Source organism: Anastrepha ludens, chromosome 3 (assembly GCF_028408465.1).
Source record: "Anastrepha ludens isolate Willacy chromosome 3, idAnaLude1.1, whole genome shotgun sequence".
In the NCBI taxonomy this organism is placed as follows: Eukaryota; Metazoa; Arthropoda; class Insecta; order Diptera; family Tephritidae; genus Anastrepha; species Anastrepha ludens.
This window is the reverse complement of record NC_071499.1, coordinates 112,052,197-112,068,643: the sequence shown is the minus strand read 5'-3', so window position 1 is coordinate 112,068,643 and position 16,447 is coordinate 112,052,197. Positions and strand designations below refer to the sequence as shown.

General features: G+C 39.2%; 1 protein-coding gene across 1 annotated transcript; it reads right to left on the bottom strand.

Moving 5' to 3' along the window:
• Nucleotides 1-4,930: 4,930 nt before the first annotated feature.
• Nucleotides 4,931-14,452, bottom strand: LOC128858802 (uncharacterized). Its single transcript, XM_054095306.1, has 5 exons — nucleotides 13,510-14,452; nucleotides 13,281-13,423; nucleotides 5,926-6,017; nucleotides 5,632-5,851; nucleotides 4,931-5,535 (listed from the first exon to the last, which is right to left on the bottom strand). The coding sequence occupies exons 1-5, from the start codon at nucleotides 13,959-13,961 to the stop codon at nucleotides 5,144-5,146; spliced, it is 1,299 nt and encodes a 432-aa protein (XP_053951281.1). The 5' UTR covers nucleotides 13,962-14,452; the 3' UTR covers nucleotides 4,931-5,143.
• Between the last annotated feature and the right edge of the window lie 1,995 nt (nucleotides 14,453-16,447).

The following is a 16,447-nucleotide window of genomic DNA, read 5'->3' as shown; positions in this document are numbered from 1 at the left end:
CCTGAAGAAGGCTTTCGACACAGTCAGCCATTCCACGCTACTAGATGATATTTATCAGTCGACACTCCCGCCAGGGCTAAAGAGGTGGTCTGCAAACTACCTGAGCGGTCGTCACCCGTCAGTGATTTTTCGAGATCAAACATCAAAGCAGAGGAAGATAAAGCAAGGTGTATCGCAGGGTGGTGTCCTTTCTCCCTTACTGTTCAACTTCTACATCTCGAAGCTCCCCAAACGGGAGTCTCCCTGGTCTCATACGCTGACGACTGTACGATAATGGCGTCGCTTTTTCTTTTTCTCGCTTTTCACTACGAGGAATCTCCAACTTTCCCCCACTAAGTCCACGGCGACCCTCTTTACCACATGAACAAAGGAGGTCAAGCTGTCCCTCAAAGTAAAAGTCAATGACACACCAATTCCGACGGTAAAAAATCCCAAAATTTTGGGCGTAACCTTCGACAGTTAGCTCTCATTCTCAGCGCACACAACCGCAATTGTCACTAAAGTCCACAATCGCTTGGGGCAAATACAAAGAATTGTTGCTATCGACATTTAAGGCAATTGACCGGCCGGTTCTAAACTATGCTGCACCTGTCTGGTCGCCAGGAACTAGTGACACGCAGTGGATAAAGCTACAGACTTGCCAAAATACTGCCATTCGGACAGCGATCGGTTGCCTCCTGATGCCCCCTATTCAACACCTTCACAACGAGGCACAAATGCTCCCTGTAACGGAGCACAACAAACTGCTCAGCAAGCAGTTCCTGATAGGGTGCTACCGCAAGTTTCACCCTAACATACACTTGATTGAGTCAGAGCTGCCTCCTAGGCACGTCAGGAGACACCTTTTAAACTATGCCGACGAGATCCAGGACAAAACTGACAGAAATCTACTGGACCAGACAGTCAATAAACGACATTCACCAGGAGACCGTCACCACCTTCTTACGCTCCCGTCCAGTGAATCCCGTAATCGGAGTCCAACCACCACCTATTGCAGATGAAGAGCTCCAGCTTCCCCGTGAGACACGTGTAACACTGGCACAATTACGTTCTGGATACGGTAGCAGGTGTAACCCCTACTTATCCAGAATGGACCCTGACATACCAAACATATGTCCAGCATGTGAAAGTACCCCGTACGACACTAATCACTTTTTCATATGCCCTTTAAAACCTACGCATCTAACACCCCTCTCCCTCTCTACCTAACCCGTCGAGACAGCATGTTTCCTGGGCCTACCTCCAGATGAGCCAGACGAAAATGACCGGCCACACACCCTATACTGACGGAACAAAAAAACAAAAAGATGACGGATATCGAATTTGTTGGAATACAGAGCGTGAAAACATTCAAAGAATATCTCTTGTCACCAAGTGATATTAGTTGTTGTTGTAGCACTATTATAGTTCTAAGTTAGCAATTATTAGCTCTCTCACTTTATAAGTCTGTCGTCATGCTTGCCCTATTATATGGGGCAGAGCCTTGGACGATAACAGCACCTGATGCGACGGCTCTTAGAGGTAGGCCCATCCTGCCGAAATAGCACATTTATTGGCCCTATTGTAAGATGTTTTAGAACTAGTGAACTGCTACAACAACAACAATGACCCTTAGAGTGTTCGAGAGAAAGCTTATACGGAGAATTTTTTGGCAGTTGCGCATTAGCGACTTCAAATATTGAAGGCGATTTAACGCTGAGCTGGGAGAGCTGTAGACAGACATGGGCATAGTGCAGCGAATTGAGAGTCAGTAGCTCCTAGACAGCGGGCATGCCGTACGAATGGGCACAAACGCACTGGCTCTCAAAGTATTGGATGCGATGTCTCAAGGTGGTAGCAGAGGAACAGCACTTCAATTCAGTAACATTCCTCAAAGATTTATGAGGAATGCTTTATAAAGGCTACTGGTATACCATAAATATGCGATATTGGTCGAGTAGGATGTAAAGGGTGATCAATTTAGAGGCGTCGGATTTTAAATTGAAATAAAACAACGCCTATTCAAATTGATTGGGCAATCTTATTTTAGTGTAGACCCATTCATGGAATTTATTTCTTAAAGATAATCAATTTCAAATGTTGGCCGCAACTGCGCCGTTATTCGGTCATCCGTAAACACCAATTTTCAATGACTCTCTGGAGGACTTCGGTCTTTATCGCTTGAATAACTTTAATAATGTTGCCTTCCAATGGCTCAATCGAAGTTGGTTTATGCACAAAGCATTTAGACTTTACATGACCCCACAAATAAAAGTCCAAAGGTGTGATATCACGCCATCATGGTGGCCAATCGGCTGGACCGAGACGAGAGATAAATTGTTCAACGAAACGACGATGCAGTAAATCCATTGTTTCACGGGCTGTATGGTAAGTAGCGCCATTTATTGAAACTAAATGCTGTAAATATCACGGCCATAGGTGTGTCGACCGGAACGCAAATTCATATTTTACAGATAAGTTGGCGATGAAAAAATTATCGGCCGGATAGCTGCCGCAATTGCTCACGGTGAACAAAAAGCGGATGCGGCTGTTAGCTTCGAAGCAATGTTTGGAGCAAGTTAAGCGAGATCCGAAGGAATTTTTGCGTTGAGTTGTCACTGTTGCTGAAACCTGGATTCTTCATTACACACTAGAAACTAAGCAACAATCAAAACAACGGATTTCTCTCGGTGAATCTGCTCCAAAGAACGCGAAGACAGTCTCATCGGCCGGAGAAGTCATGGCGACGATTTTTTGGGATGCGAACGACGTTATCCTAATGGATTTTTTTACAATAGAAAAAGGAAGAACAATCACTGGACAATTCTACAGTGAGTTATGGGACCGCTTTTACAAAATAATAAATAAATAAAATCTAAACATTCCAATTAGAAAACAATAACACCAATTTAAATGACAACATGAAAAACAAATAATAAAAAAAACAATAATTTACAAAAGTATTCTTAATGGGGTTAGGGACTACCATGAAGCAATAATTGAAGGTGATGTAAGTAGCCTAATTTTCACCCTGTGTTAGCCATCTTGAAGCTACTTAATAAATCCGTGTTGTCCTCTTGAAAAAGCTACTTTTTATTTCAGAGCAAATTCTAAAGAAAAAGTACTCAAAAACGTAGAAATTAAAACTTTTGCTGAAAAAGTTAGCAGGCAATACTGTTTTGCCTATTCCATTTTGCTTAGACTTTCGCATCTTTCAATTCTATTGAAAGTTCTGTGAAAATCATTGTTTGCAATTACATTGCATTAATTGCATTTGAAGTTTTGGAACTTATATCGTTATGTTCAGGAAAAGTACTGCATTCAGTACATTCTGACTTATCGATTAAATCAGGATGTACTGGAGCATTTTTTCGGGGCGATGCGTGCCAAAGGCGGGTTGTATGACAATCTTAGTCCTATGGAATTTAAATATAGATTATGAAGATATTTATTAGGTGAATGAATGCATATATTACTCATTTCTGAATAACTTAACGCTTTCTATTAACAGCTCGAAATATTTCAATATTAGTTGATCGTGGCAATGTTGAGGCCGACGAAACTAACTGGCTCCGTCTCAATGATACTTCTTTAGAAACTTTACAAAGTTTGCTAACAGAAGATGAGATAGTTTCAGACGACTCTCTCTTGGCCAACGATTCATTAAATGAGGACACTGACTTTGATAGCTTACATGAAGATGCCCTTGAATATATTGCCGGTTACATAGTACGCAAATTAAAGTTGACCGGTGCATCTTAACCGGTGCAATAAACAAAAGAAGAGAACAATGAGCATTCGATAAGATAATTGTAAGTAAAGTATGCAATGCTTTGGGCGTCTACTTGTGTTTCTGCGTATATATAAATTTATCTTTTTTTAACACAGATTTTATACTTGTAACTTTGCAGGTAATCTCATTAAAAAATCAAATGTATGATTAGCGGACGTGACGAAATAAAAGTGGTTTTTCCTCGTTAAGAGTTTCCACTATTCTCAAGTTGTTTTATTTATTACTTCAGTGTAGGTTTACAAGTGGCACATATAGATTCCAATCCGACGCATGGTCAAAATACATATATATATTATATGACACAAATCCATGGGAATAGTTGAGTTAAAAATATAAATAATTAAGTACCACTTATAAAATAACATAAAATTATTCTATGGCTTACAACGACCTTTTTCAATTTTTTACTACATTTTCAGAAAGGGGATAAACTTATTCCCTTTTTTCCCTTGCTTCCAAATTGCATCAATGGATTAAGTAGCATCCGAAATCAGTTGTCCAACTTTACTTAACCTTGTATAATTCAATCATGAGGGACTACCCCAGAGGTTTGAAAAAATGATGATTTTCAATAATTTGTTTTTTGCTAGTCAATTGCTTTATTCTACAAAAACAAAAAAAGAACATATCATGTTTCGACTTGACTTTAGGAATATTTCAAAAAAAAAAAAACTTAATAATTGTAAAAGTTATCGCTATTTGTGTGGAGCTCGTTTCTCCAGAACTCCCTTGTGGTGATCATCATAAGTCCTTGGAGATTCATTTAAAATCATTTGGACATGAAAAATTATTTTATTAATAGATAATCTTGTGTCTTATCGAAGCTTTTTTTCAAAATCAACAAAATGGCGGGCTCAGGAAATAGTTTTCAGATTTTCGAGAAAAAACCGATAATTAATTGTTAAAAAAAATAGTTTTGAAAAAAAATCTTTCAATCAGGCACGAGTTTTTTATGTTTTTCAAAAACAGAATAAATCTTAATCAAACCTACCAAGCGTTTTTAAGTTACAGTTATCACCAGTTCAAAAAACATTGTTTAAAAAAAAACGCTGTTAAATTTAAAAATCCATTTTTTTGAAAATTCTGACTACCCCTAACCCCTTAATGTTTGCATTACTTTGGTTTCGATTTTTTTCATGAAATTTAGCTTAGTAAAAATTCTTGTTGCCATATTTAGTTACATTTTATTCAATACTAGCGTATTTGTTAAATTCATCTTAGCCGGTATTTTTTACAAAGCGTAAAAAATTTAAAATTTGTATTATTATATTACGTATGTATGTACATGTGTCTAATTACAAAGGCCACTTCGTGAGTTATTACGTGTAGCTGTGTTCACTATTCACGGCCCTATCACATTCCATTACCCTGCTAGACTTTGTCACTTTCCTTTTTATCCTCAATCGGTTTCATATAAAACAAAGTGTATTCACGTTTCAATACCCGATGCTGTGCACGTTCGTATGTAAAACGTATATTACGTTTATTATAGTCCAAATAGGTGCGCATAAAGTGACGATTTGTTTGATGCACGTCCGGATGCTGCAAATATTCCTCCACTGGCATCCATTGCACCTTGGCAATTTCACGTTCGCATTTACACAAATCCAAATTGAGTGGCTTTAATGCCACCACTATATACATGTCCGAACAACCGAAATTGCCGCTATGGGAATGCCGTATGGAGATCACAGTGCGGAACTCGCAATCAATGCCCGTTTCCTCTTTTACCTCACGTATAGCTGCGTCAACGATTTCCTCACCTGCACGAGTTAAACAACAAAATTGCCAATATAAACTTACAAATATCTTATTTACAGTTTGCAAAAAAAAAAAAAGATAAAATAAAATTAGCTCACCTGGCTCAACATAACCACCCGGCAATTTCCAACTATTAGCGATCAACGCAAAACGATCGCTAACTACTAGCACCTCATTATTATCGTTTACAACAAGACCGCCCACACCGAGCATAGTGTGGCAGAAGGTTGGTATGTTGGCATATTCGTCGATCGGCAACCAACGAATCATTACAATAGCAGAAGAGGCAGTAGAGACATGATGAAAATCAAACCCGGCCTGCAATGTGAATAACGAAAAAAGTTATTATTTTGAAGAAATTATGCAGTATTTTATAATTCTTTTTTGCAAACCTTTGCTAAATGTGGCACCCAGTCGGCATGCTCTTTCTGCACTGTAAACCAAATGGCGCGGCGTTTAATAGAGTTCCAATGGTCTAATGAGGCTGCAAGGAGAAAAAGTCATATTTATTTATTTGTATTTGCTATAGTTTATGGAGTACCGGTTACTAAGGCCAGTTTCGCAATCTTTTAATTACTTTTGCTGTTCTAATTTAATTTTTGTTGTTGGTATTTCTTGATTTCATTCTAATAGCGGTCGCCCCTCGGCAGGCAATGGCAAACCTCCGAGTGTATTTCTGCCATGAAAAAACTCCTCATAAAAAAATTTCTGCCGTTCGGAGTCGGCTTGAAACAGTAGGTCCTTCCATTTATGGAGTATCATCAAAACGTACGCCACAAAAAAGAGTTTACGCGCCATACACTCGGCAGCAAAACTGTGCGTACAAAGCAAAGCTAGCTTTCCAGCCACTGAAAAGTTAAACCATTCCAAATGTTCCAAACTTAAATTATTATTTCTTGAAATCATTGTTATAAGATACATCTTTTTGTATAAAGATATTTACCAAAAACTGAAACAAGGATCTTGATCGCAAAGGTCTGCGTACAAATCCAGGCAGGTACAATACTAATCACTTAGAACTACAGTTATGGTAGTAAGACGTTTCCTTCCTTTCCTTCTGATAACTTCTAATAAACGTCTTGGCATAGATTCCACTAACTTCAACGTTTCTTCGGATGTGATTTTGTTCCACTCATCTATCAATCTATTCTTGATCATTTCTTTGGCTGTAGTGGTATGCTGGCGAGTCCTACGCTCAAATAAATTCCATAAATTCTCTATAGGCTTTTAATCAGGTGACTGTGGAAGAGTTTAAGCTGTTTAGGATCGTTGTAAAAGAACCAAAGCTTCATAACAAGAGCAGTGTGCTTGGGGTCATTGCCTTATTGAAACAGATAATTGGATTCCAATCCTAATTTATGCCCAATTGGCGTCAAATTATCTATCAAAATGCTCAAATACACTTTGTGATAAATAGTTGCTGGTATATACTCTAAGTTTCCCACCCATTTTGCATACATGCAACTCCTAATCATTACTCCGCCACCACCATATTTCACAGACGCCGTCAAATTTTGAACACCAATGGCGCTTCCTGGTTCTCTCCACACCAGTTGTCTACTTTTAATGCAAAAAATGGAGAACTTATTCTAGGCTTAGGAGCAGAATTGCTGCCCCATTGACGAAAGGTGAGGCGATAAGCACTAGACTGGGGCAGCAGCCTTTGGTTGGGAAAAGCCCAAGTTATTCGTTAAGTATGTGGAACCAGCTGCTATGGGAATGTCTTTTCTAAGTTTTCCACTAAGTTGAAAAGCTAAACGAATTGTGTTTGCTACTTTTGTACAGCACATTTCTCTATGTATTCCTTTTCTTTCCCCTTTCATATGATTGTTTTAGCTGCTTGCTTATCTTTAAAGCAATTAAGTACTCTCATACATTTCTGATAAGTGCAATAATTTTAGTGTAAACTCATTTCCAAAAGGAGTACTAAATGAATTTTCAAAACTTGCTCGACACCCTACTAAACTTTTTATGATTCATAGGGCGAAATAGCGAAAAATCGTCTTTCTTTCTAATAATAACTGCTCTTTGTGTGCAATATATTTGTTTTTGTTATAATTTATTTATTTATTTAATTTTTTTTTTTTATTTTTTTTATTTTTTTAGAGGTTACATGATAATAAAATTAAAAGCAAACTAAGCAAACGCAGCGCTAGCAGCAGAGGCTTTCGGCTGTCTCGTGATGTACTATATGTTGAATCAGATACGACGGAGTAGGTCGGTGTCCTTCAGAAATTTGTAAATATGTTTGATGTTTTCTTCAGTGGCTTCTTTTAGAAGTAGAAGAGGGTCTGTGCTCCTGAAGTGGTGATGCCTTTGAGAAGCAAGTTCTGGGCAGGATACTAGAAGGTGATGCACACTGGCTGTGGCTTGGCAGAAGGGGCAGGTGTTGGGTGTATTACCCTTTAATAGGTGTACGCTGGTGATTATGGTGTGTCCAATACGGAGTCGTGTGTATGGGGTAATGTGGTTGGTGGGTACCGATGTTGGATATGTAGGTTTGGAACGTTTAGGGTTGATGTTGGAATAATGATGTTTGTAATACGACCATTCGCGAAGTAACTTGGTTTGCCTCTGTACATGAATGAGTCGGTGTATGTCGCTAGGTAGAATGATTTGTGATGTGACTGTTGGTGTGATGGACATGTCTTTGGCAATTGTATCTGCCAGTGTGTTACCCTGGATGCCGGAGTGCCCAGGTATCCACATAATTTTGATGCTGCTCCGATGGGTTATTAGTATGTTTTTGATACTATCGATTATTTTGCTTGATTTTTTGTTGTTTTTAATGGCTTGGAAGCAGGACAAACTGTCGGAGCAAATTATATGCTTACCCTTACTTTTGGCGCAGTATTGAACGGCTTGTAGTATGGCGGTTGCTTCAGCGGTGAAAATAGAGCAGAATGAAAATAGAAGGCCGTACGCGATAACTTCCATATTTTCTGTTACCACTGCGTAAGAAGTGTGGGATCCTTTTGACCCGTCAGTAAAAATCAATTTCCACCCGTTAAATTTGTATTCTGCGATGGATTCGGCGAACTTGGCCCTGTAAACCGCGTTTGGGGTATTCTCTTTACGTAAGTTAACTAGGTCGTTGATAAAAAATTTGTTGCTAACCGCCCACGGTGGGTGATTGGTGTACCGCAGAGTGTGTAGTTTAGAGGGTAGTTCCGCTTGCTTAGCAAATAAGGCGCAGGTGTGTATTGATGAGGGTATTTTTGGTGTGGATACGCGTGAGGTTGCAGATTGGAAGTCTTTGCCAATAAAAAGGTTGAGGCTTAGAGTAAGCTTTGGATAGAGCCTGAATATTTTGTCCTCCATGTTGTCGTGTAGAGACGGAAGGCCCGATTCGGCAAGAATGGCCTTTATGGGCGATGTCGGAAAGGCGCGTATGGATCTGCGCACTGCGGCATGGTAGGGGGCAGCAAGCACCTTTAAGTTTTGTTTGGCGTGTAATCCATAAACAGCTAGTCCGTAATTAATGGTTGATAGGATGAGGGCTTTTACCGCGTTGATCAAAAGAGTTGAGCTAATTAGCGAGCGTTTGCTTGATAAGTATTTAATAATATTTAATTTAACATATAGTTTTTCCCTAACATATTTACAGTGTTGTTGGAAGGAATATTTGGGATCGAATATAATACCAAGAAACTTAAGATTATCTGTATTTACAATATTTACGCCATTGAGGGTAAGGGAAGAAGGAGGGCACTGCCGTTTTTTACATATATGAAGCATTTTGGTTTTACTAGGACAAATTGAAGGGCCTGAGGATAGAGACCAGGTGGATAAAAGGTGTAGGATTTTGGAAAAGGTTCGCATTACTTCCGCTTGATCCTTGGATTTGGAGAATAGCAATACATCGTCTGCGTATATTTGATGTTGGATTGTTGGAAACTTGTACAAAATGGTACTAATTTCGTTAAAGGCTATAATGAACAAAATGGCCGATAAAGGGGATCCCTGTGGAGTGCCATTATCGAGTGGAAAAATGGGAGAGCGGGTGTTGGATATAAGGACACGTAATTTTCTGTTCGAGAGAAAAGATTTTATGAAATTGTATAATTTGGGACCGATCTTCCATTTGTCGAGTTGTCTGAGTACAACCTGAATACCAATCCGGTCAAATGCTTTTTGAAAGTCGAGTGAAAGCAAGGAGATGTGGTTTTTGCTGGAAAGCGCGTTTGAAATAAATGGTCAAGATGTAATAGGGCATCTGTTGTGCCTTGTCCCTTTTTGAAGGCCACTTGATTTGGGTGGATGAGTTTGTTTGAGTGGGCATACCAGGTTAGTCTGGTAGCGATTATCTTCTCCATTAATTTGCCTAGGCAGGGTAGGAGTGAAATTGGGCGATAGCTGTTGACGTCGCAAGGTGATTTTCCGGGTTTTAGGAGAGGAATTACTGCGCTTGTTTTCCATACGTGTGGGTAGTAACCTGTGGTGAGGATATTGTTGTAATGTTTGATTAAACGGCGAAAGAGGGAAAGAGGGAGATGCTTAATCATGGGATAGGATATTTTGTCGATGCTGGGAGTCTGGCCTTTTGTTGCGGCCAGGGCAAGTTTGAGCTCAAGGAGAGATATGTCGGCTTCTAAGAGTCTGGCAGAGTAGGAGAGATTAGAAGGAGTGGTACGATTTTGGGGAATTAGCGAGTGTTTAGCGATAATAAATTCGGGAGGAAAAGTGTGGTCTGAAGAGGCATTTGAAAAATGGCTGGCAAATTCTTGAGCTATATCGCAAGGATATAGAAGATTGCCGCGAGAGGAGTTAAGGGAGTTGATTTGGGAATTGCAAGGTGCACCAGTGAGCTTTTTGATGTCAGCCCATATTCTCTTAGGGTCGGATGATGCAGAAATGCTGCTGGTGAACTTTTGAAAACAGTGCAGCTTTGCATTCTTGATTACACGACGAAATTGTGCGTTCAATTTTCTGTATTGAATGAGATTTGAAGTGGATCGATTGCGTTTGAAATAGTACCAAGCGTGTTGCTTGGCTTGCCTAAGGGAGGCAATTTCTTTGTTCCACCATAGTGGAGCTGGTTTTACTGGTTTTGTTGAGGACAGGGGTATGGAGGCGTTGGCCGCACGTCGAATCGCTTTATGGAGGTTGGAGGTTTCCAGGTTAATATTGAAAGACAGTGGTAAGGAGTTGGAATAGGACTCGCAAGCAAGTTCGAATTTGTTCCAATCCGCTCTATCTGTTTTAAATTTGATTCTAGGGGAAAAAGGAACAGTGGGTCGGGAGGTGTGAATTTTGATGAGGATAGGGAAGTGATCGCTGCCGTGAAGGTCGTCTATGAGGGACCATGATGAGTTGTTGGAGAGGGAGGGAGATGACAGGGTAAGGTCAATATGGGTAAAGGTTGAGTGAGTTGAGAAGTGGGTGGGAGAGCCGTCATTCAGTACAATACAGTCGGAAGTAAGGATTGCGTCTTCTATAGCCCGCCCTCTCTGATTAGAGGAGGTAGAACCCCACAAGGGGCTCCAAGCATTAAAATCGCCTGCAAGGATATAGGGTTGAGGAGGGGAGGGAAAAAGGTTGTAAAAATCTGCGGTCCTTATTGATTGACTAGGAGGAGAATAGGCGCAAGTTATTATGAAATTGGAAGAGATTTGTAGTTCTATGGATAGTGAGGAGATATTGGATGGGGTGGGAAAGTTGCGGTGGGGTAGGTTACGCTTGACAAGAATAGCGATTCCTTGTTTATTGGTGTTGATGTGGGGAAGGTTATGGAAGTGACCTACGTAAGTTTTGGGAGTGGGGGCATAGGAATTATGGGCGAGGTGGGTCTCATTTAGGAGTATGACGGAGGGCTTATACGTCTTTATTAAGATTTCAAGTTCTATGTAGTTATTGTTGTACCCGTTTATATTCCACTGTAATAATGTTAACATAGGATAGGTAATATGTATGTGTGTGTTTATGTGTTATTACTAAGTTAATGTTATGACTTATCTAAATAATTGTTTGTATTTTGTACAGGTAAAGAGTTTTTGTATGTGTTTGGTGTTATGAGAACGTTTATGTCGGGGAATTTTGCTTGTAGTTGACTAAAAGGTGTCAACTCGTTGTCGCTGTTAATTGGACTGGAGCGTGTGGGTGTGAGTGGGCTAGCGATAGTTGCTGTATATCTGCTGGTCGTCGGTATTTCTAGTGCACACGAATTAGTTGTTGTGCACGAATTAGTTGGTGTTTGTGGACTTACTGGTGTTGTTGTATTGTTAGTCTGCTGGGATTTGGGTATGTTGTTGGATGTTGTTTTCTTGGCTGCGCTGATATTTGTTGTTGCATTTTTGTTTGTATCTTCTTCGTTGGCTTTATGTGCCGTATTTGTTTGCGAGTTATTTGGTTTGTTTACTGTTGTTTTTTCGACCGTTGTTGTGTTTTTTACAATTTGTGCAAAGGATGGAGACGTTATATTTTTTTGGGGGGGTTGAATTTGGTATGCGTTAGGGTTGCTATTATAAGTTTTCCACGCTTCTCTAATAGTGCATCGCCGCTCTATTTTTATTTTGTTAACGGATTTGTGTTTCAGAAAAGTGGGACAGCAAGGATCGTTGGACGAATGTGTCTCTGCTTGACAATTCACACAAAATAGTCTAGGGCATGGATGATGTGGCGGTGGAGTGGCGCACTGGCTACATACCTCAATGTTGCGACATCTGTTTTTGGTGTGGCCTAGCCTTTGGCAGGTTTTGCATCGCATCGGATTAGGGATGTGTTCTAGCACACGGACCCTTTCCCAACCTAATTTAATGAATTCAGGTCTCCGGATAAGATCGAACGTCACGATTGTAGCACCCGTGGAAATTAGTTTGTCCCCTTCTTTACGCATGATTTTTTTAACTTCGATCACTTTTTGGTCTATCAATCCTTCAGTTAATTCTATTTCAGAGAGGTTGATGAGGTTTCTCGAAAAAATTCTGCCTTGCGTTGTGTTTAAACCTTTGTGCGATGTAATCTTTGTAGGTATGATGCCTATGTGGGTTGCTTTAAGGAATTTTTCGGCTGATTTGGTGTTTTCGACCTTGAGAAGCAGGTCACCTGATCTTAATTCCGTAACAACGATGTTATCGGCGCAAATATGTCTTAAGCCTCTTTCTATTTGGAAGACATTATATGATGATAGTGGACGAATTTTATCGTCAACAAGTGGTCCGATGGCGCTTGCGACTAGGAATCGAGGAATGTGATCGTCGTTTTGTTTTGGCACAGGAAGGGGCACAAAGTCGTTGAATTTTGGTATTTTCTTCGGGCGTTGCAGGTCAGGATCGAGTAACCGAAACCTGTTGCTTTCGGGGGGGGTCAGCCCCGTTCATGGCGTCAAATGTACACTATTGCAATGTGTTGGTTATTTGTGTTTGTGTCTTTGTGGTTTTTTTTTTTTTTTTTTTTTGTTTTGTTTTGTTTATTTATAAGGTGTTTGAACTTTTAACTAACTGCACTGTAAGGGAAGCGGTAAATGAATAGTCAATCGCAAAAGAACGCGTGAAACGGGACGTGTTAACGCGGCGGTTGCCCACTATCGACTGTTTGTTGTTATAATTTATATCACTCAAATACAGGTGATAAAAGCTGAAAAAGTTCGCACTTACTAATAGTCATTTAATTGCATGTGATTAACTTATTGAACGTAATTTACTTAATCTGTCAGAAACAAAATTTATTCCCAAAACTAAGCTAAACGAAATTGCATTAACAACTCTTATCAACTGTATCGATTTGCTTACTTTTTGTGCTCACTTACTCTGTAGTTTCTTGGCAAAATCTGCGGCTTCATCGTATTCTTTTTCCGAGTCTACCAGTATCCCATTGAAACGGTCAACACGGCCGCGAAATACGCCTTCTGGTGCGTCCATAACTTCACTACCAAAGCTTTGTTTGGTTAAACTACCGTGAAAAAACATGATTATATCCTTATCTTGTATATTTTATAATTTTGTATAATATTTACAAATAAAAATGCCTTGGCTTACTTAGAAAAGTCAGTTGAAATACAACGCGTCTGCACTCGTTGACAATCTCCCAGCCGCTGAACGAGTTGCAAATGTGAATACTGAGAAAACAAATCGTAATTGCAAAAACACTTATGACTATGCTCGCGATAGCAACTGTCAAGTGTGCGATTTTTTCTATTGACTATGCAAAAATTTCTATTACACAATAACATTGGCGTCGCCACTGACAATCGCAAACATGTTCGGGAATACTGTCGGGGCGATAAGAGACACGCTTTGGTGGGTAGCAAAACTGTATTTGTAGTTGACAAAATCCGGCTTCGTATATAAGCAAATGTTTGTCGTTGGGCTCCACTTATTAAGTGGCAGTGACGTTTGACCTGCATGTAAAGTGCAGTTGAGCGTTTTAGTGTTGGCCATATTCGACAACTCTTGATGGAAGATATCCATGTGCGGGCTAGCGATGCCATTAAGAACAACTTTAACTCTGTGCTTCCTGCTTCCACGTAATATTTTTGTTTTATGTGTATGATATAGAGGTTTCTTGCGACGTTAATAACCGACTGTGACCGGTGCTTTTGTATGGCTAGCTTTCTTGCAATAAATGTATCATTATCGTTAATTTATCTTTAGAGATAAAAGTGATGGCAGTACTTTTATTAACTGTTGCACACGTAGAAATCGAATGTAAATTGGGTTGTAATTATAATATTCGTTGATAAGCAACTATCACTGAACTTAGGTAGGCACATTTGCATGTATATACATTTTGAGCTTATTTTAGATTTATCAAAATGTATTCGTCACGTTTCTTACTAAATATTCACTTGCATCACGATTTAAGTAAAACAATTATAATAAAGATTAACTATACTTAATACAAAGACTAGGCATTAAAATTATGTATATATTTGTATTAACAGATGAGCTATCACAAAATCAAAACAAACTGAAAGACAGCTGTGCATAGAATGGCGGTGTTTGATAAGAAATTGCAAAGAATTGCTAGCGCGTTAACAGCTGTTCGTAGTGCTGCCACAGTGTAGTTAATTGAGAGATGTACGAAACTGTTTTGAAGTGAAAGCGGCAAATGTCATGCACTGGGTGTCTCGAAACAAGTTGAATTCACAATTATAAATTATATGAGTACAAATGCATTTTATTTTATTTTATTAAATATGGATATATTGATTGCTCTGATCTAGTTAAGCAAAGAGGTTTCAATATTCCACGTATAGTCTTGCGTTTTCAAAGGGTCTTTTATCTCAATGAGACTATCGATAGTTTAACAGCTCTGTTCCCACAGCACATAATTCGCTCTTGAAGTATATCTCTGTTACCACGGCGCATTAGTAATGTACTTCGGTAGCTTTCCTCTTTGCTCATTGCTTAAGAAATTTATAAGAAATACGAAATTTATTTTTAAATGAAATCTCATTGGCGCGCTGGCAGTCTGTTTCCTAGAAGGATTGAATTCAATCCATAAATATTAGTTTAAGGAAAATCCATTATTTTCTGGGTAGATGGGTGTAGTGATCGATATCTCGTAAAGTATCAATCAAACAATTTAAAGTTTATGCTCGTTGTCAAGGTGGCATTTCAAATAAAAAACTCGTTTGCTGTTTTTTGTTTGTTCCATTCAGTTGTGAGTTACAGGGTGTTAACATTGGAAAAAATTCAGTACATTTTACAGTTTTTCTTTGATGAAGGTGAAAATGCAAGCCGGGCCGCTGAAATTTTTGGTTTTCTCGTTTCCGTTCAGGCAGTTTTGATGTTAAAGAAAATATCGACGTTGACCAGCATTTTACTGGTTATAGCATCTACCAAGAACTAAAAATCAACCATAAAACAATTTTGAACCATCTGCGCGCTGTGGAGTTCAACGAATGAGCAGCCCATCAAACGCAGAAAGTGGCGATGGATAAGTCACACGCTCAGCTCACAGATAGGGAGCAAAGGCCGCGGTCGGCCAAAGATTACTGGGAAAACTTTGGTGTCGCGCAAGCTAGGCGGTGTCGCAGAAGCAGATGGGACGGGGCAAAAATAACAGCCCAGAACTGTGTACGATGGAAGAGCCTTGTCGAAGTTCTATCCTCCCGAGCAGAGTGAACAAGGTATAAAAAAAACTTATACAGAGTGTTCACTCCTAAAAGAAGATCCTTCTTTCAGGGATTAATGTTTTACTAATGTTTTGTAATTGTAAGGGAATGTTTGTTTCACAATGTAAAAAAAGTATTACCCTGTAAACTTATGGAACTGTAAGTGCAACTTGTCGGATGGTCGAGTAGTAATTTTTCATGATTCAATATAGCTGAATATAATCGTCATACTTGACACACCCATTTCCCATGCTTGCCGAGAAAAAGTAACTCACTATACGTAGTCTTTTCAATAACGAATGCGCCTGAACAGTCACAACATTCGATGGGGTGGTTTTGGAGTTTTTGAGAAAAACATTTTGGGCAAGTTTTTATACATTAGTCGTTTTTATATAAAATTTGTTTTTGAGTTTTCAATGCTTAGCTTGCCTGCCGCTTACTAACTTTGACTTTCACTTCCTGTTTGCACAGGCAAATTGCGAATCCCATCAATGAATGCTTAAACACTAAACGTAAACAAACTGCCTCGCTGAGATGAGTTTTTAGTACCCAATGTCGTTGACATATTTCTTTCTCGCTTTTATGGAAATTACAAGTTATTTACTGCGAGTAAATGACACTTTTTATTCATGTGTGCCAGGATGCGGAAGCGCAAGAAGTTTAATGAATAAAAACCACGAACAGCGAAATACCCATTGACCAATTTTTTCACTTTCGTACATATTTGCTTATGCTTTATTTGAATAAAAATCTGGAAACGTCAGCTAAATTCAACTTCAAGTAGTAAATTCGTACATTTATTATCCTTTTTTTAGAATATTTGTGCATACATATGTACTTGCATTTATAGCGTTTTG

What these genes read in the sequence shown, in the direction of transcription:
- LOC128858802 (XM_054095306.1), bottom strand. Translation starts at nt 13,961, where the DNA reads ATGGCATCGCTAGCCCGCACATGGATATCTTCCATCAAGAGTTGTCGA. An exon ending in TTTTGCCAAGAAACTACAGA is followed by an intron (nt 6,018 to 13,280) that starts GTAAGTGAGCAC and finishes TTCTCCTTGCAG; the next exon opens with CCTCATTAGACCATTGGAAC. An exon ending in GGGTGGTTATGTTGAGCCAG is followed by an intron (nt 5,536 to 5,631) that starts GTGAGCTAATTT and finishes TAACTCGTGCAG; the next exon opens with GTGAGGAAATCGTTGACGCA.